This window comes from Pogona vitticeps, chromosome 4 (genome assembly GCF_051106095.1).
Source record: "Pogona vitticeps strain Pit_001003342236 chromosome 4, PviZW2.1, whole genome shotgun sequence".
Taxonomy (NCBI): Eukaryota; Metazoa; Chordata; class Lepidosauria; order Squamata; family Agamidae; genus Pogona; species Pogona vitticeps.
Genome location: NC_135786.1, coordinates 153656115 through 153674570, shown reverse-complemented (window position 1 = coordinate 153674570; position 18456 = coordinate 153656115). Strand labels below are relative to the sequence as shown.

At 41.4% G+C, this 18456-nt stretch overlaps 1 protein-coding gene across 2 annotated transcripts in view; it reads left to right on the top strand.

Moving 5' to 3' along the window:
* DROSHA (drosha ribonuclease III) overlaps positions 1-18456 on the top strand; it is a 125644-nt gene that overhangs the window by 81472 nt on the left and 25716 nt on the right. For both annotated transcript variants that reach the window (XM_020786675.3, XM_020786674.3), the window contains exons 26-29: positions 2311-2416; positions 5192-5333; positions 17510-17592; positions 17954-18057. In XM_020786675.3, coding sequence (XP_020642334.3) covers positions 2311-2416; positions 5192-5333; positions 17510-17592; positions 17954-18057 — 435 coding nt within the window. The remainder of the gene's footprint in view (positions 1-2310; positions 2417-5191; positions 5334-17509; positions 17593-17953; positions 18058-18456) is intronic.

Below are 18456 nucleotides of genomic sequence, written 5' to 3'. Positions count from 1 at the left end.
ACTCTTTGTGACCCCATGGAAAAGAGGACGCCAGGCCCTGCTGTCTTCCACTCCCTCCCAGAGTTGGGTCAAAGTCATGTTGGTCACTTTGATGACACTGTCCAGCCATCTCTATCCCCTTCTTCTCTTGCCTTCACTCTTTCCCAACATCAGGGGCTTTTCCTGGGAGATTTCTCTTCTCTTGAGATGGCCAAAGTATTGGAGCCTCAGCTTCAGGATCTGTCCTTCCAGTGAGCACTCAGGCTTGATATCCTTCAGAACGGATAGGTTTGATCTCCTTGTAGTCCAGGGGACTCTCAAGAGTCTCTTCCAGCACCACAATTGAAAAGCATCAATTCTTTGGCGGTCAGCCTTCTTTATGGTCCAGCTCTCACTTCCATACATCGCTACTGGAAAAACCATAGCTTTGACTATGCTGACCTTTGTCGGCAAGGTGATGTCTCTGCTTTTTAAGATGCTGCCTAGGTGTCTTTTAATTTTGTGGTTGCTCTCCCCATCTGCAGTGATCATGAAGCCCAAGAAAGTAAAATCTGTCACTGCCTCCATATCTTCCCCTTCTATTTGCCACGAGGTGATGGGACCAGTGGCCATGATCTTAGGGTTTTTTTTGATGTTGAGCTTCAGACCATTTTTGTGCTCTCCTCTTTCACCCTCATTAAGAGGTTCTTTAATTCCTCCTCACTTTCTGCCATCAGAGTGGTATCATCTGCATCTGAGATTCCTGATACTTCTTCCGGCAATTTTGATTCCATCTTGGGATTCCTCCAGTCTGGCTTTTCGCATGGTGTATTCTGCATATAAGTTAAATTAGCAGGGAGACAATACACAACCTTGTTGTACTCCTTTCCCAATTTTGAACCAATCAGTTGTTCCATATCCAGTTCTAACTGTTGCTTCCTGTCCCACGTATAGGTTTCTCAGGAGATAGATAAGGTGGTCAGACACTCCCATTTCTTTAAGAACTTGCCATAGTTTGTTGAGGTCCACACAGTCAAAGACTTTTGCATAGTCATATATATTTTTGTGTGTGTGTGTGTGTGTGTGTCTGTCTGTACACACACACACACACACACACACACACACACACACACACACACACACAGTCAAAGGCTTTTGCGTAGTCATTTTATATATATATATATACTTCTGTACAAACCTCTGCATTATATGTGCTTATACGCATTAAGGCTGGGGGCAATCCGTTTCTTATAGTCAAATTCATGCAGATGTTGGTGACCCAGAAAAGATTAATAGCTACTTTTCTACATACAGGCAGATTGGTTCTTGTTTCTTCAGGCTCATATACTCCTATTAGGGATAGAGGGGAAATATAAATTGTAAACTGGCCAGAGAGAGCTTTGAGCACTGTGGGATGGTATATAAGCAGTACACTTTGCTTTTGTTTTGCTTTATCACATTTTGTCTATCCAGCCTCAGATCCAATATTTTCACTTCAGCTTATTTCTTTTCAGCTGCCAGCCAGTGAGCATTTAAAAATCAAGGTGAGAGGAAGCAGGGGATATCTGTACATATGTAAACCCTGATCCACATTACTCCTTCACAGTTTAAACTAAACACATTTCAGTATTTAAACCAGCATGGAAAGTATTGTGACACTCTTTCCCCAGAAAAGCTCAAATGAGGTTCTGTAGAGTCATGGAAATATTCTTTCTGAGGAAACAAGCTCCACTGGAGGACTGAACATCACATCTCAACATTTATTGAAAGGAGCACTGGAAAAGTACACACAAAATTACCTCACACATTGAAAACAGATATAGTATATGTGTAGTGGGAGCACAGGATCTCACCAGCAAGCTGTACTCCTTACCACCCAACATATGCCCTTGTTCAACACAAAGGAGAATCATGACTGACCAAGGAATCTCATCTGTGTGGGGAACATGCTAGTAAGGTTCTTCTACATGACAGTCAAATATGTGGCTAGCAGGATGTACAGCCAGGGCATGGGATGGGCCCTTCTGGTCCTGTCCCAAAATTTGCCCGTGTTTGTTTTCAGCACATGAAGGAGTTTGTGGGAACTTCTCACATATGGTTACTAAACACGTAACTTTGATCTTGCCTGCTGAAAATAATCTTAGTGCCACCCCCCCCCAAAAAAATCCCAGAATGCAACATTATTTCTTTTTACCTAGCTGACATAAATGCAAGCCATTTTAAATGCATGTTTAGCGTAACTCACACCTTTAACTTTTGTTTAGAAGTCTAGTTCTGTAACAAGGCAGATTGTTTTTCCTTCCCTTGTTATAACTTAATGATCTCTCTCTCTTTTCTTGCTTCCTGTTACAGGGGCCACAATCAAAGGATGGAATTCTTGGGTGATTCAATTATGCAGCTAGTTGCCACAGAATATCTATTCATACATTTCCCAGATCATCATGAAGGGCACCTAACGGTAAGGCTTCTCTCTCTCTTTTTAGCAGCAGAATTGTGGAAGCATCATGCAGGTGGGGTGGGAGAAGGTTACAAGTAGTTGGTGAATTATTTTGGGCTTAATTCATGTCAGCCATGTCTGTCTGCCACTTGCTCTTAACAATGTTCTCTTTATATGAAGATTTGAGTGCTGTTGCAATCATGGGAGTTTGACTCATGGAGCCTGGGTGCAATGTGAGCTCTCTCTCTAAAACAGATCAATAGCTTTTAATAACCAAGGGATTAACTTGTTCCTCTTAGGACCATGGGTAACATGTCTTTATTTACTAAAATGTCAAAACAGTTGAGGTAGACCAATGCCATTAATGTTGCAATACTGTTGTTATTGTTCAGAGCTAATGAGCAGTTCCAGCAGCAATTCTCAGTAATTGGTCTTTCTTTTTGAATAATATTTATTCATTGTACTTGTCTCCTGCTCTTAAATAGCATTCTAATAATCTCCCCTCTGAAGAAATGACCAAATCCACAGCTGCTTAGCTTCAGCAATGCTTTGCTCTCTAGAGCTTCATTAATGTACTATGGAATCAACCCTTCAGTAGCTAAACAGGTCTACCTTAGGATTTGTTTCACAATAGGGGTGGGGACAAACCTTTGGCCCATTTACTTTGTCATCCTCAACTGCCAACTGGTAATATCTCTAGGTTCTGAGACAGGATAGGATTGTCTCCTAGGTCTTCTTGGAGATCCCCAGGATTCCCTTGGGGTCTCCCATTCAAATGCGAACCATGCCTGACCCTGCTTAGCTTTTGAAGTCAGACAAGAACTCTGTTCAAGTACTAATGTGTCTACATCCTGGAGATATTGTTTGTCATTATCTTCCCAAGGATGACCAGTTTTTACTATCCTCATCAAATGTAATTGCAAATCCTTTTAAAGAGTTCTGTGCCAGGAAGAAGGTGCAGCTTTGACTTACAGGATATAGGCTTGCACCCCTTTATTATCCATCCCCTCTACTATAACCACCGGCTCTTGTTCTTCTTAATAGATTTCACTCCACCAATACCTGAACCATCCTTTCAAAGAGCTGCATACTCTTTGAGCCTATAATTGAAGAGGCAGAATGGCTTAATGTTTAACAAAAGCTATGTTATAAGTTCTGAATATATCTCCCTCTGTTTTTTTTTTGTTTTTTTTTTTGCTTGTTTTTTGTTTTTTGTTTGTTTTTTGTTGTTTTTTTGTTTGGGTTTTTTTGGGTCTTACCTGATGCCCTTGAGCTAGTTTTTGCCCAAGACCTTCTATTAAGTATGATTTGGGTATCTCTCCATCCCATTTTCTCTTGAATAAATATTATATGTTAAATTTCTTATCAATAGACCTGCCCCTGTTGGAGTTTCCTTTCATCTAATCAAACAGAAATAATCTTTTTTTAAAAAATGCTTTTATGTTGCATGCATGCATTACCTTCCATTTCACAGTATTATTGTCTTCTCTCAGCCACCACCGCATATCTTTGAATCTTCTGCAGAAACTTCTCCTACTTGGCTATTCATTCAGTCTTCGCAGCCTATGCAAATTTACACATGCAGTTAAGCTTTGCTTTCCGAACCACTGGTTCACAGCAGAAGTTGCCCCAATGATAAGTTACATGCATATTCTTTTGGAAAGTTGCTGCTATTAATTAAAGCACTGGGTTCCCTCTTCCTGTCAACCAGTTTCTGTGCCTGTTCTTATTTTTTGGTTGCCACAGGTGGTTGGCTGCATTTGAAAAAATTAGCATGGGTGACACTATGAGTACCAACTCATTCTGTTCTATATGTTGTCAAGTCTATTTGTGTTTAGTTAGGCATAATAACTTTCACAGAATCAGAACAAGGGTGGCAAACCTATTGATTGTAAGCTTTACCAAAGGCATATTCATCACTAGCAGGCTATCAGCTTTGGTTTGATATTAAGTAGCTTTCCCTCTCTAATAAGTGCTGAAAAATTACAGGACATTGGATACTGCTTGAGAGGCAACACTAAGCCACAGGATAGATATATAACAGCATACCTGAAGGAGCCTCCTTGAATGTGGTGTTGTGGATAAATGTCCTGGCTTTTACTTCAATTTTTGATTAGTCATAGCTTATTGTTTTGTTTGCACCTAATAACCTTTGATTATTCTTATATACACTTAATGGTGACAAGCTGACTTCAAAACACAGTTTATGAACCTGATCTGGTACAGCTAAATGTAGTTAATATTAACTAACATTTAGGTTTCAAATGATGCACTGAACAATAGGGAATTTAAAATTTTAAAATGTGAATCCAGAATGTCTTTGAAAGGTTCCTTAGAGGCCTCTTAGTGTTGCTTGGTGACAAAATCACCAGTGGCGAGTATGCTTTCTTATGTGACAACTTACTGATCACCACTTCCTCTTTCTTTCCCCAATAACATGTAACCAGAAGAAAACATAGGATGCTGTCACTTAAAGTGGGGTTGCAGTATGACTCAACTGGACGGTGCTCCATATGCAACTCCAGTAGATGCCAAGGGGCCTCACTTATGCAGAGGTTCTGTGGAAATTGCATGGTGATTCTTCAGCAGGGTACTCTTGAGTAGAAAGAGAAGACACAATGTGTGCAATAAGGGGTTAATAGGAATAGCAGTTTGCATTGGGCACCTACTACCCAAAATTGTTTCACATCTGTTTTGTCAAGGAATGGCAAGAGATGAAGTCCATAGAGCCATTCTGGAGATGGTATTCTTCTTGTCTTGAGCATTAACCCTGGGTTTGATCTTTTGTGTTGGTAGCTGTTGCGAAGCTCCCTGGTCAACAACAGGACACAGGCCAAGGTTGCAGAAGAGCTAGGCATGCAGGAGTTCGCCATCACTAACGACAAAACCAAGCGTCCTGTGGCGTTACGCACAAAGACCCTGGCAGATCTCTTGGAATGTGAGTGTCGTTTCTTTATTTCCCTTTGAAAGCAAGTTAATGATTAAAATGAAGTCACACAAATAGATAGTGGAGGAAGGAGAGGCTTTGGTACAGCCGAAGATGGGTTGTTGTGCCATAATAGTCCTCCTTGTTTAAAAAGATAGTTTCAGGCTACCATTGAGAACACGTACAGTGGTGCCTCACTTAGCAATGTTAATCCGTGCAGAAAAAATCGCTGCTAAGCTATAACATCGCTAAGCGAAAATAAAAAGCCCATAGAAACGCATTAAAACGCGATTAATGCGTTCCTATGGGCTAAAAACTCACCTTTAAACAAAGATCCTCCATAGCGCCGCCATTTTCGGTGCCTGTAAAGCGAGGTATCCGTGCCTGAAAACAGCGGGTGGCCATTTTGTTTACCCGGCAGCCATTTTGAAACTGCTGATCAGCTGGCCAAAAATGGGGGCTTTGCAATGATCGCTTCCCTGTGATCCTCGCAAAGCAAATTTCCCCCATAGGGACCATCGCAAAGCGTTCACATTTGCGATGGCAAAAAGGCCATCGCAAAGCGATTTCGTCGCTATACGGAGCGATCGCTATACGAGGCACCACTGTGATGCATTCAAGGTAATAGTAATAATGAGTAGTAATAGCTATGGTTTTTTTTAAAAAAAAAAAACAACAGTGATTATTTATCTGTCAAACTGCTCCTCTTTTCCTGAGTTGCTTTTTGTATTCTCAGTTGGGGTTCTGCCATTTTCCTATGGAGTAAGTTAGGCTGAGAGTAACTAGCTCCTTGACATTTACTAAGCATCTAGCCCCAGCAGGGATTTATTTTAAAAAAAAAAACCTAGTGAAAAAAATCTGTTTCCGCCCATGTTGGAATAACCTTTCACCTGATACACAGAAGCTTTCAAGCAGGGGTATGTAGCTATCAGAATGACTCCATGGCTATTGCCATCCCTTAGGAATACTTCCTATTCTGAAGCGCCCTGGTGGGGGCCCATGAGGAGAACAACCATCTACTCTATTCCCAAGTGGGCCCCACAGCAGCAGACGTAGGGCAACTTTGTGGCTCTAACCTTTTGACTACTGCTCTGTCTTCAAGCTGAACTGAATGCAAACCTATATGTGGGCTAGTGCAGTGTGCTGCACGAAGGCTTCAGACTTACACATGGTAACATTGATCGACAGCAGTTAATATAAATTAATTAAAAGGTTGTGTTAAAATTTAATTAATAAAAAGAATTTGAATGCGTACACCTCCAACCTGGTAAATATTAATGTCTATGCAGGTGGAACTATAGAGGAGGATGTTGGAGAAGGCCAGGTGTGACAGGATGGTGATGGGGGTGGCATGACCCTGCAGACTCCTACTGATCTCCAGAGTTTTGGAGCATTTTATTAACACCAGACTTTAATGTCTAGGGCAGGAGAACAAGCATTAATCAAAGCAGTGTTACTTGCTCTTACGGTCTCAAGGAATAAAAAGGGAAAAAAACGGGTTTCCTATTTTATTTGAAAAATAATCAATTTGCAACCCCATACACAGTGTTGCTTCCAAAGGTCTTGTAGCGTAAAACTACACCGTGCAGTAAGAATCACTTTCAGTTAATTTTCAACTTTTTTTTTTTAAGTTCTCTTCCCATTGCAAGTGAAGTGGCAATAAATATCAGGCCAAGGGAAGTTAATCTCTATCCAGAGCATTTTAATACATTTTGCGAGTTGCGCTGGCCCAGTGTCTCTTGCCAAATCCTTTTAGTAAATGGAAGTTGTTCACAAACAATCGAGATTTATATCCTGACCGTTGAGAGTGTATACTTTGCTGTGATTTATCTATAAGAAGTTATAGTCTGCTGGCTAAACCACAGGATTTGAAGAGCTAGCTCTGTCCCTCGCTCTTCAAAACATTTCCTTTTTATTAATTTGTATAGATGTGGCCATTCTCAGTGACTTAGTTTTCAGCTCTTGTCAAAGAGAGTTACAGCCACCGCTCAGGATGTCTTTGTAGGTGTCCTTGTTGGTAGACCAACCTCAGTGAACTATTGTTTTGGAGTGTGACTGGGGCGGGTGGGAAGAGATGACTTGGAGGGTGGAGAGTTAACGGAGGAGGAGGGTAAAAACATTGGGAAAGGAGCAATTGGGGTTTTACTCTTAAAGCAGTTAGTGGGGGTGAGATGAGCAAAGGGAATGGACAGGGGCTTTTAACATTAGGAAAAGATGAGCAATGTGCTGCCTCCAGGCTGCATACAACTCTCCGAGGCAGTTTTGTGGCCCCCACTGCATTGCCCTGCCACCAAAAGCACCAAAGATATACCACTGAAATTAGGGCTACCAGCAACACAGATAGCCAGTCCCCTTCTGTTGCTCTCCCATTTTATCAGAATACAAGGAACGCCCTTTTGTGCTCCAGGCAAACTTCATTTTCGTTTATAGACCACTAAAAATGGTGTGTGGTTATTTTTTAGTGGTCTGTACAAGTATTGCCTATTTTTGTGTTTGGATTTTATTTTATTGTGACCACATGGCTACCCTTTACTTCATTTTCCTTGATGCTTCCCTCTTCCCTCTCAAAAGCATTGGCCAACATTTCTCCCAGTTCCCTATAGCGCTGGTGGAGTCTTCATCAGCATCCAGCACCATCAAGCAGACTGTCAACAGTACAGCTTTGACTGCTGCTCTGCAGCTAGCAAACATGGGTGGTTAACCAGAAGAAATGAGGTTGGGAATGGGCCGTGGAATGGAAACACAAGGGAAATCAAGGGGGAAAATGTTGTTTTTTAAACAAATGTAAGGGGAGAAACAACAAAAAAAGAAAAGTAAAGAACTTAGATTACGCTAAAAGTAAAGGAATGTATTTGGAAATGGAAGTCTTGAAATTGGAAGATGAAAACACAATAATTTTTAGTAAATTTTAATTAAAAGATGTATGAAAACATGGACTTTTCGGTTTATTTCATGTGAATTAGGTGGGTAGATGTTGCTCAACATGTCCTCTCAAAGAAAAAGGTTTTGTGGGGAGAGCAGTGTATTTTTCAGGAAAACTAGATGGGAGGGTGCTTTGATTTGATATTATAGTTCTAGAGGCAAATTTATTTCCCTGCTTTGTAGTGATTGATTGATTGATTTGTTTGTTTGTTTGTTTGTTGGATTTGTACCCTGCCCATCTAGTGGCAAGACACTACTCTGGGCAGCTATAACAAAGTAGCATAATGGACAAACAAAATTAAAATAATAAACATACAAAAGCAAGAACCCACCCGAAGAAAATTCTCTCTAACAGGCATCTCACTTTGCTGAAAAAAGGTAACTTCAAGAGAGACTGCTCCTTAAATCATAGCAGTTTTCAGGATTATCAGGGCCAAACATATCTTGAAAAATACAGTCCCTGGAAAAAGAAGTGATGGTTGGTTAGCAACAGATTTTCACAAAGAAGCACAAGAGGGCATCATCGTTCATGCTAGTTACTCTGTGTTTGTGAACCTGTGGCTGAGAAATTACACCTTTACACTGAGGAACTATGTTTAAACGAGTGTGTTACAACCACTTCAGCACTGATAGCTCCACAGAAACAGAAATTGATTGGGGACTTCGGCTTGCCACATGAAACAGTTGAGAACCATGTCAAGGACATGGAAGAGAAGATGTCTGTCTGGGAGAATATGTTTGCAGTAGAAGAGATCGCGAGTATAAAGCATTATGACTAAATTTTCCATCTTTTTGTGTTGAATCAAATTCCTCCTCAAGGCTTGAGAAGACATGCTTCTGTTGGAACCCATTCATAACACTGTAAGAGAGGGTGGTATTTTCAGGAAGATTTGTGTTTTCAACACAAGACTGATGTTTATCTTTTGATGAATTTGCAGCTCTCACCATAGTTGTATCTTAGAAGAGATTTGTTGCACTAATGAGGAAAAAGATGACACTTCTAGGCATTGATCCCGCTAACTTGATGGTATTGCATCATATACCATCAACATTTCTACGGACAATCATGTCTGCAGTAATCACAAAAATAGGGAACTGTTTAGTTGCTTATTTAAAAGTCCTTCCATTGGCCTATGGTGACTTAGTGTACCATCGTGAGGTATATTAGCTTGGTTTAAGAGCTTTGCTGGTGCAGTTTTCTGCTCTGAGAGAAGACATTAAGGTTTTCATAGCCACCTAGAGTGGTCACAATGACCAGATAGGCAGGGTATAGATAGATAGATAGATAGACAGACAGACAGACAGACAGACAGACAGACAGACAGACAGATACAGTAGATAGATAGATAATATGGAGAAATCTGTAGCAGAACATTACCCAACAGTAATGACCTAGCATTTGTTGCTATTGTTACTATGTGCCATCAACTCAGTTCCAGCTCACGGTGACCCAGTGAATTAGCAACCACCAAAATGTCTTGTCATTAACAATGTTCATTATGGGCGATCGTTAAGTTCATCAGAACCTGGTGGCCAGTTGCAAAGGGTAGATCAGATCTCTGCATTCTCATCTTGGACGTGTTTGAAGACAGCTGTGGCAAGCAGAGATACAAAAGAGTCGCCTGGACTGTTTCCTCACACATAATGGAAAGAAACCAGATCCAATGCCAGAATTCGATAAGCAGCTTCCAGGACCTATTTAATAACCCTGAGGACTCCAACAGTTTACAGCAGCACGGCTAAACTGCCACAAATTGTTCAAAGGTGTAAACAGATTCATCTCACAGAAAATTATTTCTCTGTTTGGGGAGGGTAGCAGTCTCTTTCCAGGGCTAAAAGCCCAAACCTTTCCAGAACCACTAATCTGCGCGTAAAGAACCAATTGAGATTAGCAGGTTAATTGGTTCCACCATTTAGGAGATGCATTCTTCAGTTTTGAACATTTTTGTATATAAAGGGAGAGCTTAAAAAATACGACAACTGAAAAACAGCCCTACCCTAAAAATAAGCCCTAGTTAAGTGAAACCCCGCCCTCCACCATTGTGCAGTAACCAGAAGAAGATGACATGACTGTATTTGAATAAATGTAGATGAAAATAAAATAAATGTACATGAAAATAAAATTAAAAATCCCCTGAAAATAAGCCCTAATGCATTGTTGGAGCAAAAATTTATATAAGACCCTGTTTTATTTTTAGGGAAAGTTACAGGTTGCTGAGAGCATGTCTGTATGTGATTTTAATCATTAGGCATACTTACTCACTCTATATAGACAAGAGTCTTCTGCTGGTGTTCTTGACCATCCTCACATTATATGTAGACCTGGAAGACTTCTTTTAAACAATCTTAAGAGAGGTTTTGGCATGAGATTTTTCCATGCTATTACAAGCACACATCTCCCAATTGTGCATAAAGGGGGGGGAAACTCAACACAAAGATAATCCTTCCAAGAGTGACACACACCTACAAGCTTAGGCATGGAAATTACAAGACACAGATTTCTCTAGAACTCTATCCAGCACATCTTTTATGCTTGCCTCGACTCTGCTGAAAAGCTGAAGTCAGTCCCCTCTTCTACTGTATGATAGGGACTTCCGGTTCCGGCTCAGCCAGGCAAGACGCTCATGGCTACGCAGCGGTGATTTTATCTTTATTTTATGTAATTTTATATGGTTTTTATAGCTTTTGTTTAGTTGAAGTTCCTATTCTACTTCTTGGCTGAAGGCATGATTTTAACCTTGGTAAAAGTAAACACAGAGATAATGACCACTGGAGCTGCCGAGAGATATTAGAAATACCTTTGTACGACAAAATTACACAACTGCAGCCTTGGGAAGAAAACAGAAGAAAATAACACCGCTATTGTGGACAGTAAGCACCTGCTTGAATTAAGTCTGCAAGAAAAACATTTACTTTGTTTAAGAAAAGCCATCTGCCTTCGGGGGTTGTTTGGCATACAGCAGGGGCTGATCCGCTGACTCCGTCAATCTACAATTGATTCACAGTGAGTAAAAGTCCTCCAAGGAACGGGTGGAACAACCTGCCCTTTAATGGTTTATGTTTGAGTGTTTACCGGAGCTAAGAAGTGTTTTTATACAGCTACTACTGACCGTAACTGTGAAACCCACATTCTTCTCCCTTTGAGTGGTAGTTTGCACCTGCAGAAGTAGAAGGGGACACTAAATAAGCTTAATTGGTGGAGTATAACTATGGTCACTACTAGGACCAAAAAAACCTATGGCAAGTTAAAAAAGGCTCCCCAAAAGCGAAATCAGAAATCTATAGCAGACTTCTGTGTGGTCTCAGATCAACGTGAACATGTACCCTCCTATAATCAAAGGCCGCTGAGGGAATTTACATCAAGTACCCCACTTACTACGGACAATGTAGGCATAAGTAATGGAGAGACATACCAGGGGGCTGCAGTTGGAACTCCGCACTCCGGAGGAGAAATCGGCAATTGGTCTTTGGACCCAGAACTCCTAGAGAAGGCTCTCTCTGCCTCTATGGAATCATTCTATAAATACTTAAATCTATCAACACCTGGGCCTAAGGAGAACCATATGGAAGGATCAGTAGGCCCCCAGGATGCTCAAGGGCCCGAGAGTGAACAAACAAGGATTATTTACACCCAACTACGTGATCAGTGTCTCCTCTCAGCTAAATCCAACCAGACAATTTTCAATAATCTGCATGATCTAAAGAAAGAAATCGCGGATACTAAAGCAATACTACAATGCATTGCTGACATGATAAAGTTGGGGATTTTAAAAGCAGCACCCCCCTCAAACCCTCAGAATACTGAACAGAGAGGTCTTCGGGCAAAAAAGGAGCTGGGTACAAAAGATCAAACACACAAAGATAACTCCCTAGCCTTTAAAGGTCAGAGTTACCCACAGTTATCAGAAAAAGCAACTCAGGACCGAATGCCCATCTCTGGGAAGACCCCAAAGGCCTGGGCTGATCCATATGAGCGAAATGAGGACACAGAGGACACAGAGGGACCTGACCTAACATCCTCTAATCTAGAGCTAATAACCATAGACGAATGGTGGGGAAACACCCCAGAAGAACCCTATCCCCAGCATCCACTTGCTGTGACAACATGCAAGGAAAATATACAGATTAAAAAACCCCAATGGTCAGCAACCTCAGACAGTGAAGGGTCCACCCCTGCTGAAAGCCCATCACTCAAACCTGTGAACCACATCACCATCTACAACTGGCCACTAAGAAAACCAAATGGCACCTGGGCCTCCAACTCAGAAGTATTGCGGACAATAACAGAAATTCTGGGCAAGGATTGGGATGCTCAAATGAACACAAAATGTTACTGCATCTATCCCAGCAAGCCCGGGCAACTAAGAGGCAGGGTGCACTTGATCTTCGCCAATAGTGAACAGGCCCATCATTTTTGGAGCCTGTTGTACAAGTTTGAAAAAATAGCAGTATCATTCAAATGGGGAATACATACAACTTACTCAAATATCAACCTAAGACCGATCACAAAATTGGACACATACAAACTAACAAATACATCCAGAGAAATTCAGGTTCCAGAACAAAGAGATGGCCCCACAGCCGCTTCCATAAGGAAGATAACAGCCGAAAATCCTAGCTATGGCCTGTACAGAGATAGGGCTGAAGCTTCCACCATTTACAACAGATCACCTTCCAAAACCAAATCAGATGGCAGAGGAAAGGAAATGCAGATCAATGTTGCAACCTTCCCAAACAATATCCCAATTAACAAGCCTCGTGATCTTACAAGCAAAATCAAAAACCAGAGTAATCAGGTGAAAATGCTCTCAAGGCCAAGGCATCTTTCAAAAGGTATTACATCCTCCAGAAAAAATAGAATATACCATCCATACAAAGAGAAGTTACATCCAGCCTGCTCGATGGGAACTATTTCTGACTCCACCTCCGAGTGGCATATGGGCAATAGATATGCCCCTTTAGTAGCTTATCCCCAGAACTGACTATTGGAAGGCAAAAAATATAAACATCTTAAGAAGCCTTTGTCCAGGAATATTGCATGGGGGGAAAACAAACAAAAAGTCCAACTCCACAAAGATACCACAGTTCCAAACACAACAATGACTACCTACCTGGGTAGAGCTGAAAGATATCCCTTTAGCAGAGAGACACAAAGAAATCAAAACAACAAAGACTGGGCCCGTAAAGATTATCCTTTTCCCACACCAGTTGCTCCCCTCACCTACAGAGGATGTCAGTCATCAGATGTATCCCTGCCTGCTCTGGAGAAGCTAACGTTATACAAGGAAGGGAACCCCATTAAAATGCTCTCTGCCACAAGAGGGGAAATGACCCCAAAGGCAGAACAACTGAACATTCAGGAGCGAAATGAGGCACCAGACACTCAAGAATCGCGGTGTGCTCCAGAAAGCAACCAAACATCTGCATCTAAAATTGAACTTTTATCATGGAATGTGGCAGGTTGGACCAGATGTATCTCCCAAACCCACGATACTCCTTTCTTTCGTAGCAAATATGACATCATTCTTTTGCAAGAAACTTGGTCTGACAAAGATATAATTCTAGATGGTTTCAACTCTTTCATGGTAAAGGCAATCCCAGGGCGCGGACCGGGGAGACTGAAGGGGGACTGAGCATCCTGGTATCAACGGCTCTGAAAGTGAAATCTACGATGAAACCCCCCCTGAGACAGCTGGCCATGGCAGTAGTACTTACAGGAAGTATGAAAACTCTATTGATTATTAACATATACTTACCTCCCACATCCAGAAAAGCTGAAACAGAAGGAAACTGGACAGACCTTGAAAACTATGTAAGAGAGCTTATCATGGAACATCCGGATGCTTTGGTCCTGACTGGTGGGGATCTAAACGCCCGTATGGGACCAGATGATGACTATCTGGGAACCAAATTTAAGATGATAGCCAACATAAGAAATGATAATGTGGGGACCCTGAATCAGGAGAGGGCATCTAAGGACCAACATGCAAATTATGCCGGGGCCTGTCTGTACAAATTTGCCTACAGACTGGGCCTCTCAGTTTTAAATGGCACAATCACAGGTGATACTCCAGGAAAATATACATTTATGGCAGCAACTAAAGCTAGTACAATTGACTACATCCTGGTGTGCAGGGGGCTCCTTTCCATGGTCAAAACTCTCCAAGTACTTCCTTACATGGAGGGGGATCATTTCCCCCTACATCTAAGTTTCCACCTAAACATCAGAAATTTAGACACAGAACCAAGATATCATACTGAAATTACAGCACTAGAAAGAGTGGGTTGCTGAATAAGATGGTCACCAAAACTGGCACAAAATTTAAAACAACTTTTAATTTCGAAAAATCTGATTGATGCCCTTAATCCAGTAGGAAGCCAGACAGTCCACTGGAATCCCATAGATAAATATGAAATTCTCCTACAACAATTACAGCCACATCTCATCCATTCATATAGCAGAAACCTTCAGAATTCATATAACCGATCCAAACCTTGGTTCAACCAAAGCTGTAAGGCAGCAAAACAATTAGTTAATCAGACATACCAGGAATACCTGAGAGCAGAAGACCATGTCAAAAAAGAGGCCCTCCTAAAACTACTGGTACATAAGAAAGAATACAAACAGCAGATACATCACAGTAAAAGAGAACACACGAGAGAACTATGGAGGAAGGTGATTGAAGCAGCAAAAGCCAAAAATCCATCCCTTTTCTGGAAACTAATCTCAGGCAGACTATCAGAGCCCAAACACTCATTATCCTCTTGTATTCCACCAGATAAATGGGTATCCCACTTTACAAGTATGTATGAGGATGTCATTGTACCCCCTTCTCCAGTAATGCTTGGAAGCACTCCCAAATGGCCCCCGGTGACCCCAGGTGAAATAATAGCTCATATAGATCAGTTAAAAAATGGAAAAGCCCCAGGCCTTGATGGCATCCCACCAGAACTCCTAAAAGAAAACAAGACATGGTGGGGCTCCTTTCTAGCACCTCTCTTCACCCATATTAATGACACAGGCCAAATCCCAATATCATGGAAAACGGCCACAGTGGTCCCATTTTATAAGAAAGGGAAAAGGGAAGATCCAGCCAACTACAGGCCAATAAGCTTGCTGAATATTATAAGCAAACTATATGCAAGGCACCTCCTAGACAAACTCCTGGAGTGGCTCGAAGTAGAAAATATCATTGGGGCAGAACAAGCAGGCTTTCAGCCAGGGAGATCCACAATAGAACAATGCCTAATTATACAGCATCTTATAGAGAAATACTCAGCCAAAGGAGTAACATCACTCTATGCCGCCTTTGTGGACTTTAAATCAGCATTCGATTCTATATCGAGAACACACCTCTGGGACAATCTATCAAATTCATCTATAGACAAAAGACTTCTATATCTAATCAGGGCCCTACATGAAGAAACATACCTGAGAGTCAGGTGCAGCAGACAGGGACACCTCACGGAATCTGTGCAAACGCACAGAGGTGTTAGGCAAGGCTGCCTACTGGCACCAGCATTATTCATATTTTACATAAACGACTTATCAAGCTGGCTTAACACCGCCGATCTCCATTCACCTAAACTTACAGATAGAACAGTGCCAGCCTTACTCTATGCTGATGATACAGTAATTCTATCCAGAACCCCCATAGGGCTGAGGAGGGCACTTAAGAAGCTTGCCTCATACTGTGAATATAAATCATTAACGATTAACTATCAGAAGACCAAGATAGTCGCCTTTGGACAGAGACCCAAGAGTAGGTCATGGCAAATAAATGGACACAGTATCGAGCAGGTGAACAGCTTCAAATATCTGGGGGTAGTATTACAGGCCTCAGGATCTAGGCTTCAGCATAGTAAATTTGTGGCTGATCTGGGAGAAAGATCGGCAAATAGTATAGTAAAATTCCATCTCTCCCAAGGAGGGTCCTTCATACCAGCAGCCCTCAAATTGTATAGAGCAAAGGCATTAGCCCAGCTGCTGTACGGCTCATTCATGGGGCCACCCAGTTCTCACTTCGCACCACAAGAAATAGTCCAATCCAAATTCTTAAGAACTATACTCCAGGTCCCAAGATGCGTGTCAAATGCAAGGATAAGGCTAGAAACAGGATGCCTTAAAGTAGAAGCCTGGATTAGAATTCAATCTATATATATGTGGCTAAAGGGACAGTTAAATCCAAAAGGCCTATTTTCCTTGTTATTTAAAGATAACTATCAATCTAAGTGGGCTAAATCGGTCCAGGGCTACTTGGGGAAAATTGGCCTCTCACCTCAGGCACTTATATCCTCTGGAATAGAGCAGGCAAAACAAATAGTTAAACAAAGAATAGAGGACAATGAACACCAAACAGACCTTTCTAGCATCCAAAATATGGCAGCAAGGACTTACATCAAAAATTGTATGGTACCGGCCAAATACTTAACATCTTTGGAAATTAAAGGAACTAGAAGAGCCTTTACTCTGGCAAGGTGTTTGGCCCTCCCCTCTGCTGTACTAGAAGGGAAGTATAAAAATACCCCTTTTGCTGAAAGGTTATGCTTCTGCCACCTGAGGGAGATCGAGACCATACAGCACATGTTCTTCACCTGCCCATTGTATGAAGCAGTGCGAAAAGAGACTATAACCCCCTTAATAGATAGATTGCCAGGACGTTCGGAGGGAAATAGGCTAGAGTTCCTTCTCTCAGATGTTGATGTCCAGATCACCTGTCGGGTTGCGAGGTTCTGTGTAGCAATTCTTCGATTGCGGAAGTTAAATACCAATTAGATTGCCGTTCCCAGTTGTATGTATGCCAACATGTTCTAATGGAATACTGAAAGTTAGAAATTTTAAGGTTTTATAAGGTTTTATACTTATGTGACTGGTCTAAGGACTGTAAATAAACTATTGATTGATTGATTGACTACTGTATGATACTGGAGACCATATTTCATTTCATAAATATAGATGACCAGTGGATCATTTCCCGCCACCTTTTACTAACTTTCGTTTTCTGCTTTCTGAAACTCTGTCTTTCAGATGCTCTTTATGCATGCTTTGGGGCTTAGTAGACCCTATTGCCTGTTTCTTTGCATCTATCTCTTTTTTTTTGCTTCAATTTGCACTGCTGCTGCTCCGTCAACTAGTACCTTGATGTGGGGGGGTGCTGTGAGAAAAGTGGAATGCTCCTCGGTGTACAGATTCTCCAGAAGTGTGGAGTTTGTTGCTGAGCAAATAAGAGTAATGCTGTTAACATATTCTGTTTATGTTTTCCCAGCCTTTATTGCTGCTCTGTACATAGATAAGGATCTTGAGTATGTCCATACCTTCATGAATGTCTGCTTTTTTCCACGACTAAAGGTAAGCCTGGGAACTGTTTCACGTGTTTACACTGAACAAACCTGGGTTTGGCTTCATCTGGGCCACTCAAAAAGGAGGTCCTTCTAGATTCCAGAACTTTGATGAGTGGGCCTTTGTGTTTCCACACACATATATTTCTGAACATCTACACTGTCACATTGGTGCTGTGGATTCTTAGGTACAAACTTTAGTATGCATATGTATAAATATATGTGTATATGTGTAACCCCAGTCATCAAAAATGCACCTTCTCCATTTTAACTATGAAGTTGTCTCTGAGGTTACCGATCTCCAACCTCTTTCTTAGTTTGCACCTGTTATTGTTTCTCTGTCGTTCCCCCCCCCCCCCCCATGGTCATAGGAATTCATATTGAACCAGGACTGGAATGATCCAAAATCCCAGCTCCAACAGTGCTGCTTGACTCTCAGAACAGAAGGAAAGGAGCCCGACATTCCTCTCTACAAGTAAGGCACTCATCTCTTCTTCTTTGCATAAACTAATTATCACTTGATGACCAAATCCTTCACTTTCCACTGTAAGTGTGGCATTTATTTTTGTCTCCATTTCCATATGACTCTGATTCAGCATTATCTCCTGTTTGCTGAAGAAGATAATTTATTTCCATTTCTAAAACGAACATCTGTCTTTCACAGTTGTATCTAGGGCTGTTTTTAAACCACTGCAAATATTGCTATGAGAATCACTATGGCTTTAAATGCAGGAAAGCTTCAGGACTCTTCCTGAGATGAATAGTTTGTGCACACTTTGGAGAAGTATTTTCATTTCCTTTTTGTCCACATTTTGTCCTTTATTCACTTCTGTATGTGCATTTCCATTAGCTGAAATCCTGTTGATGAATAAAG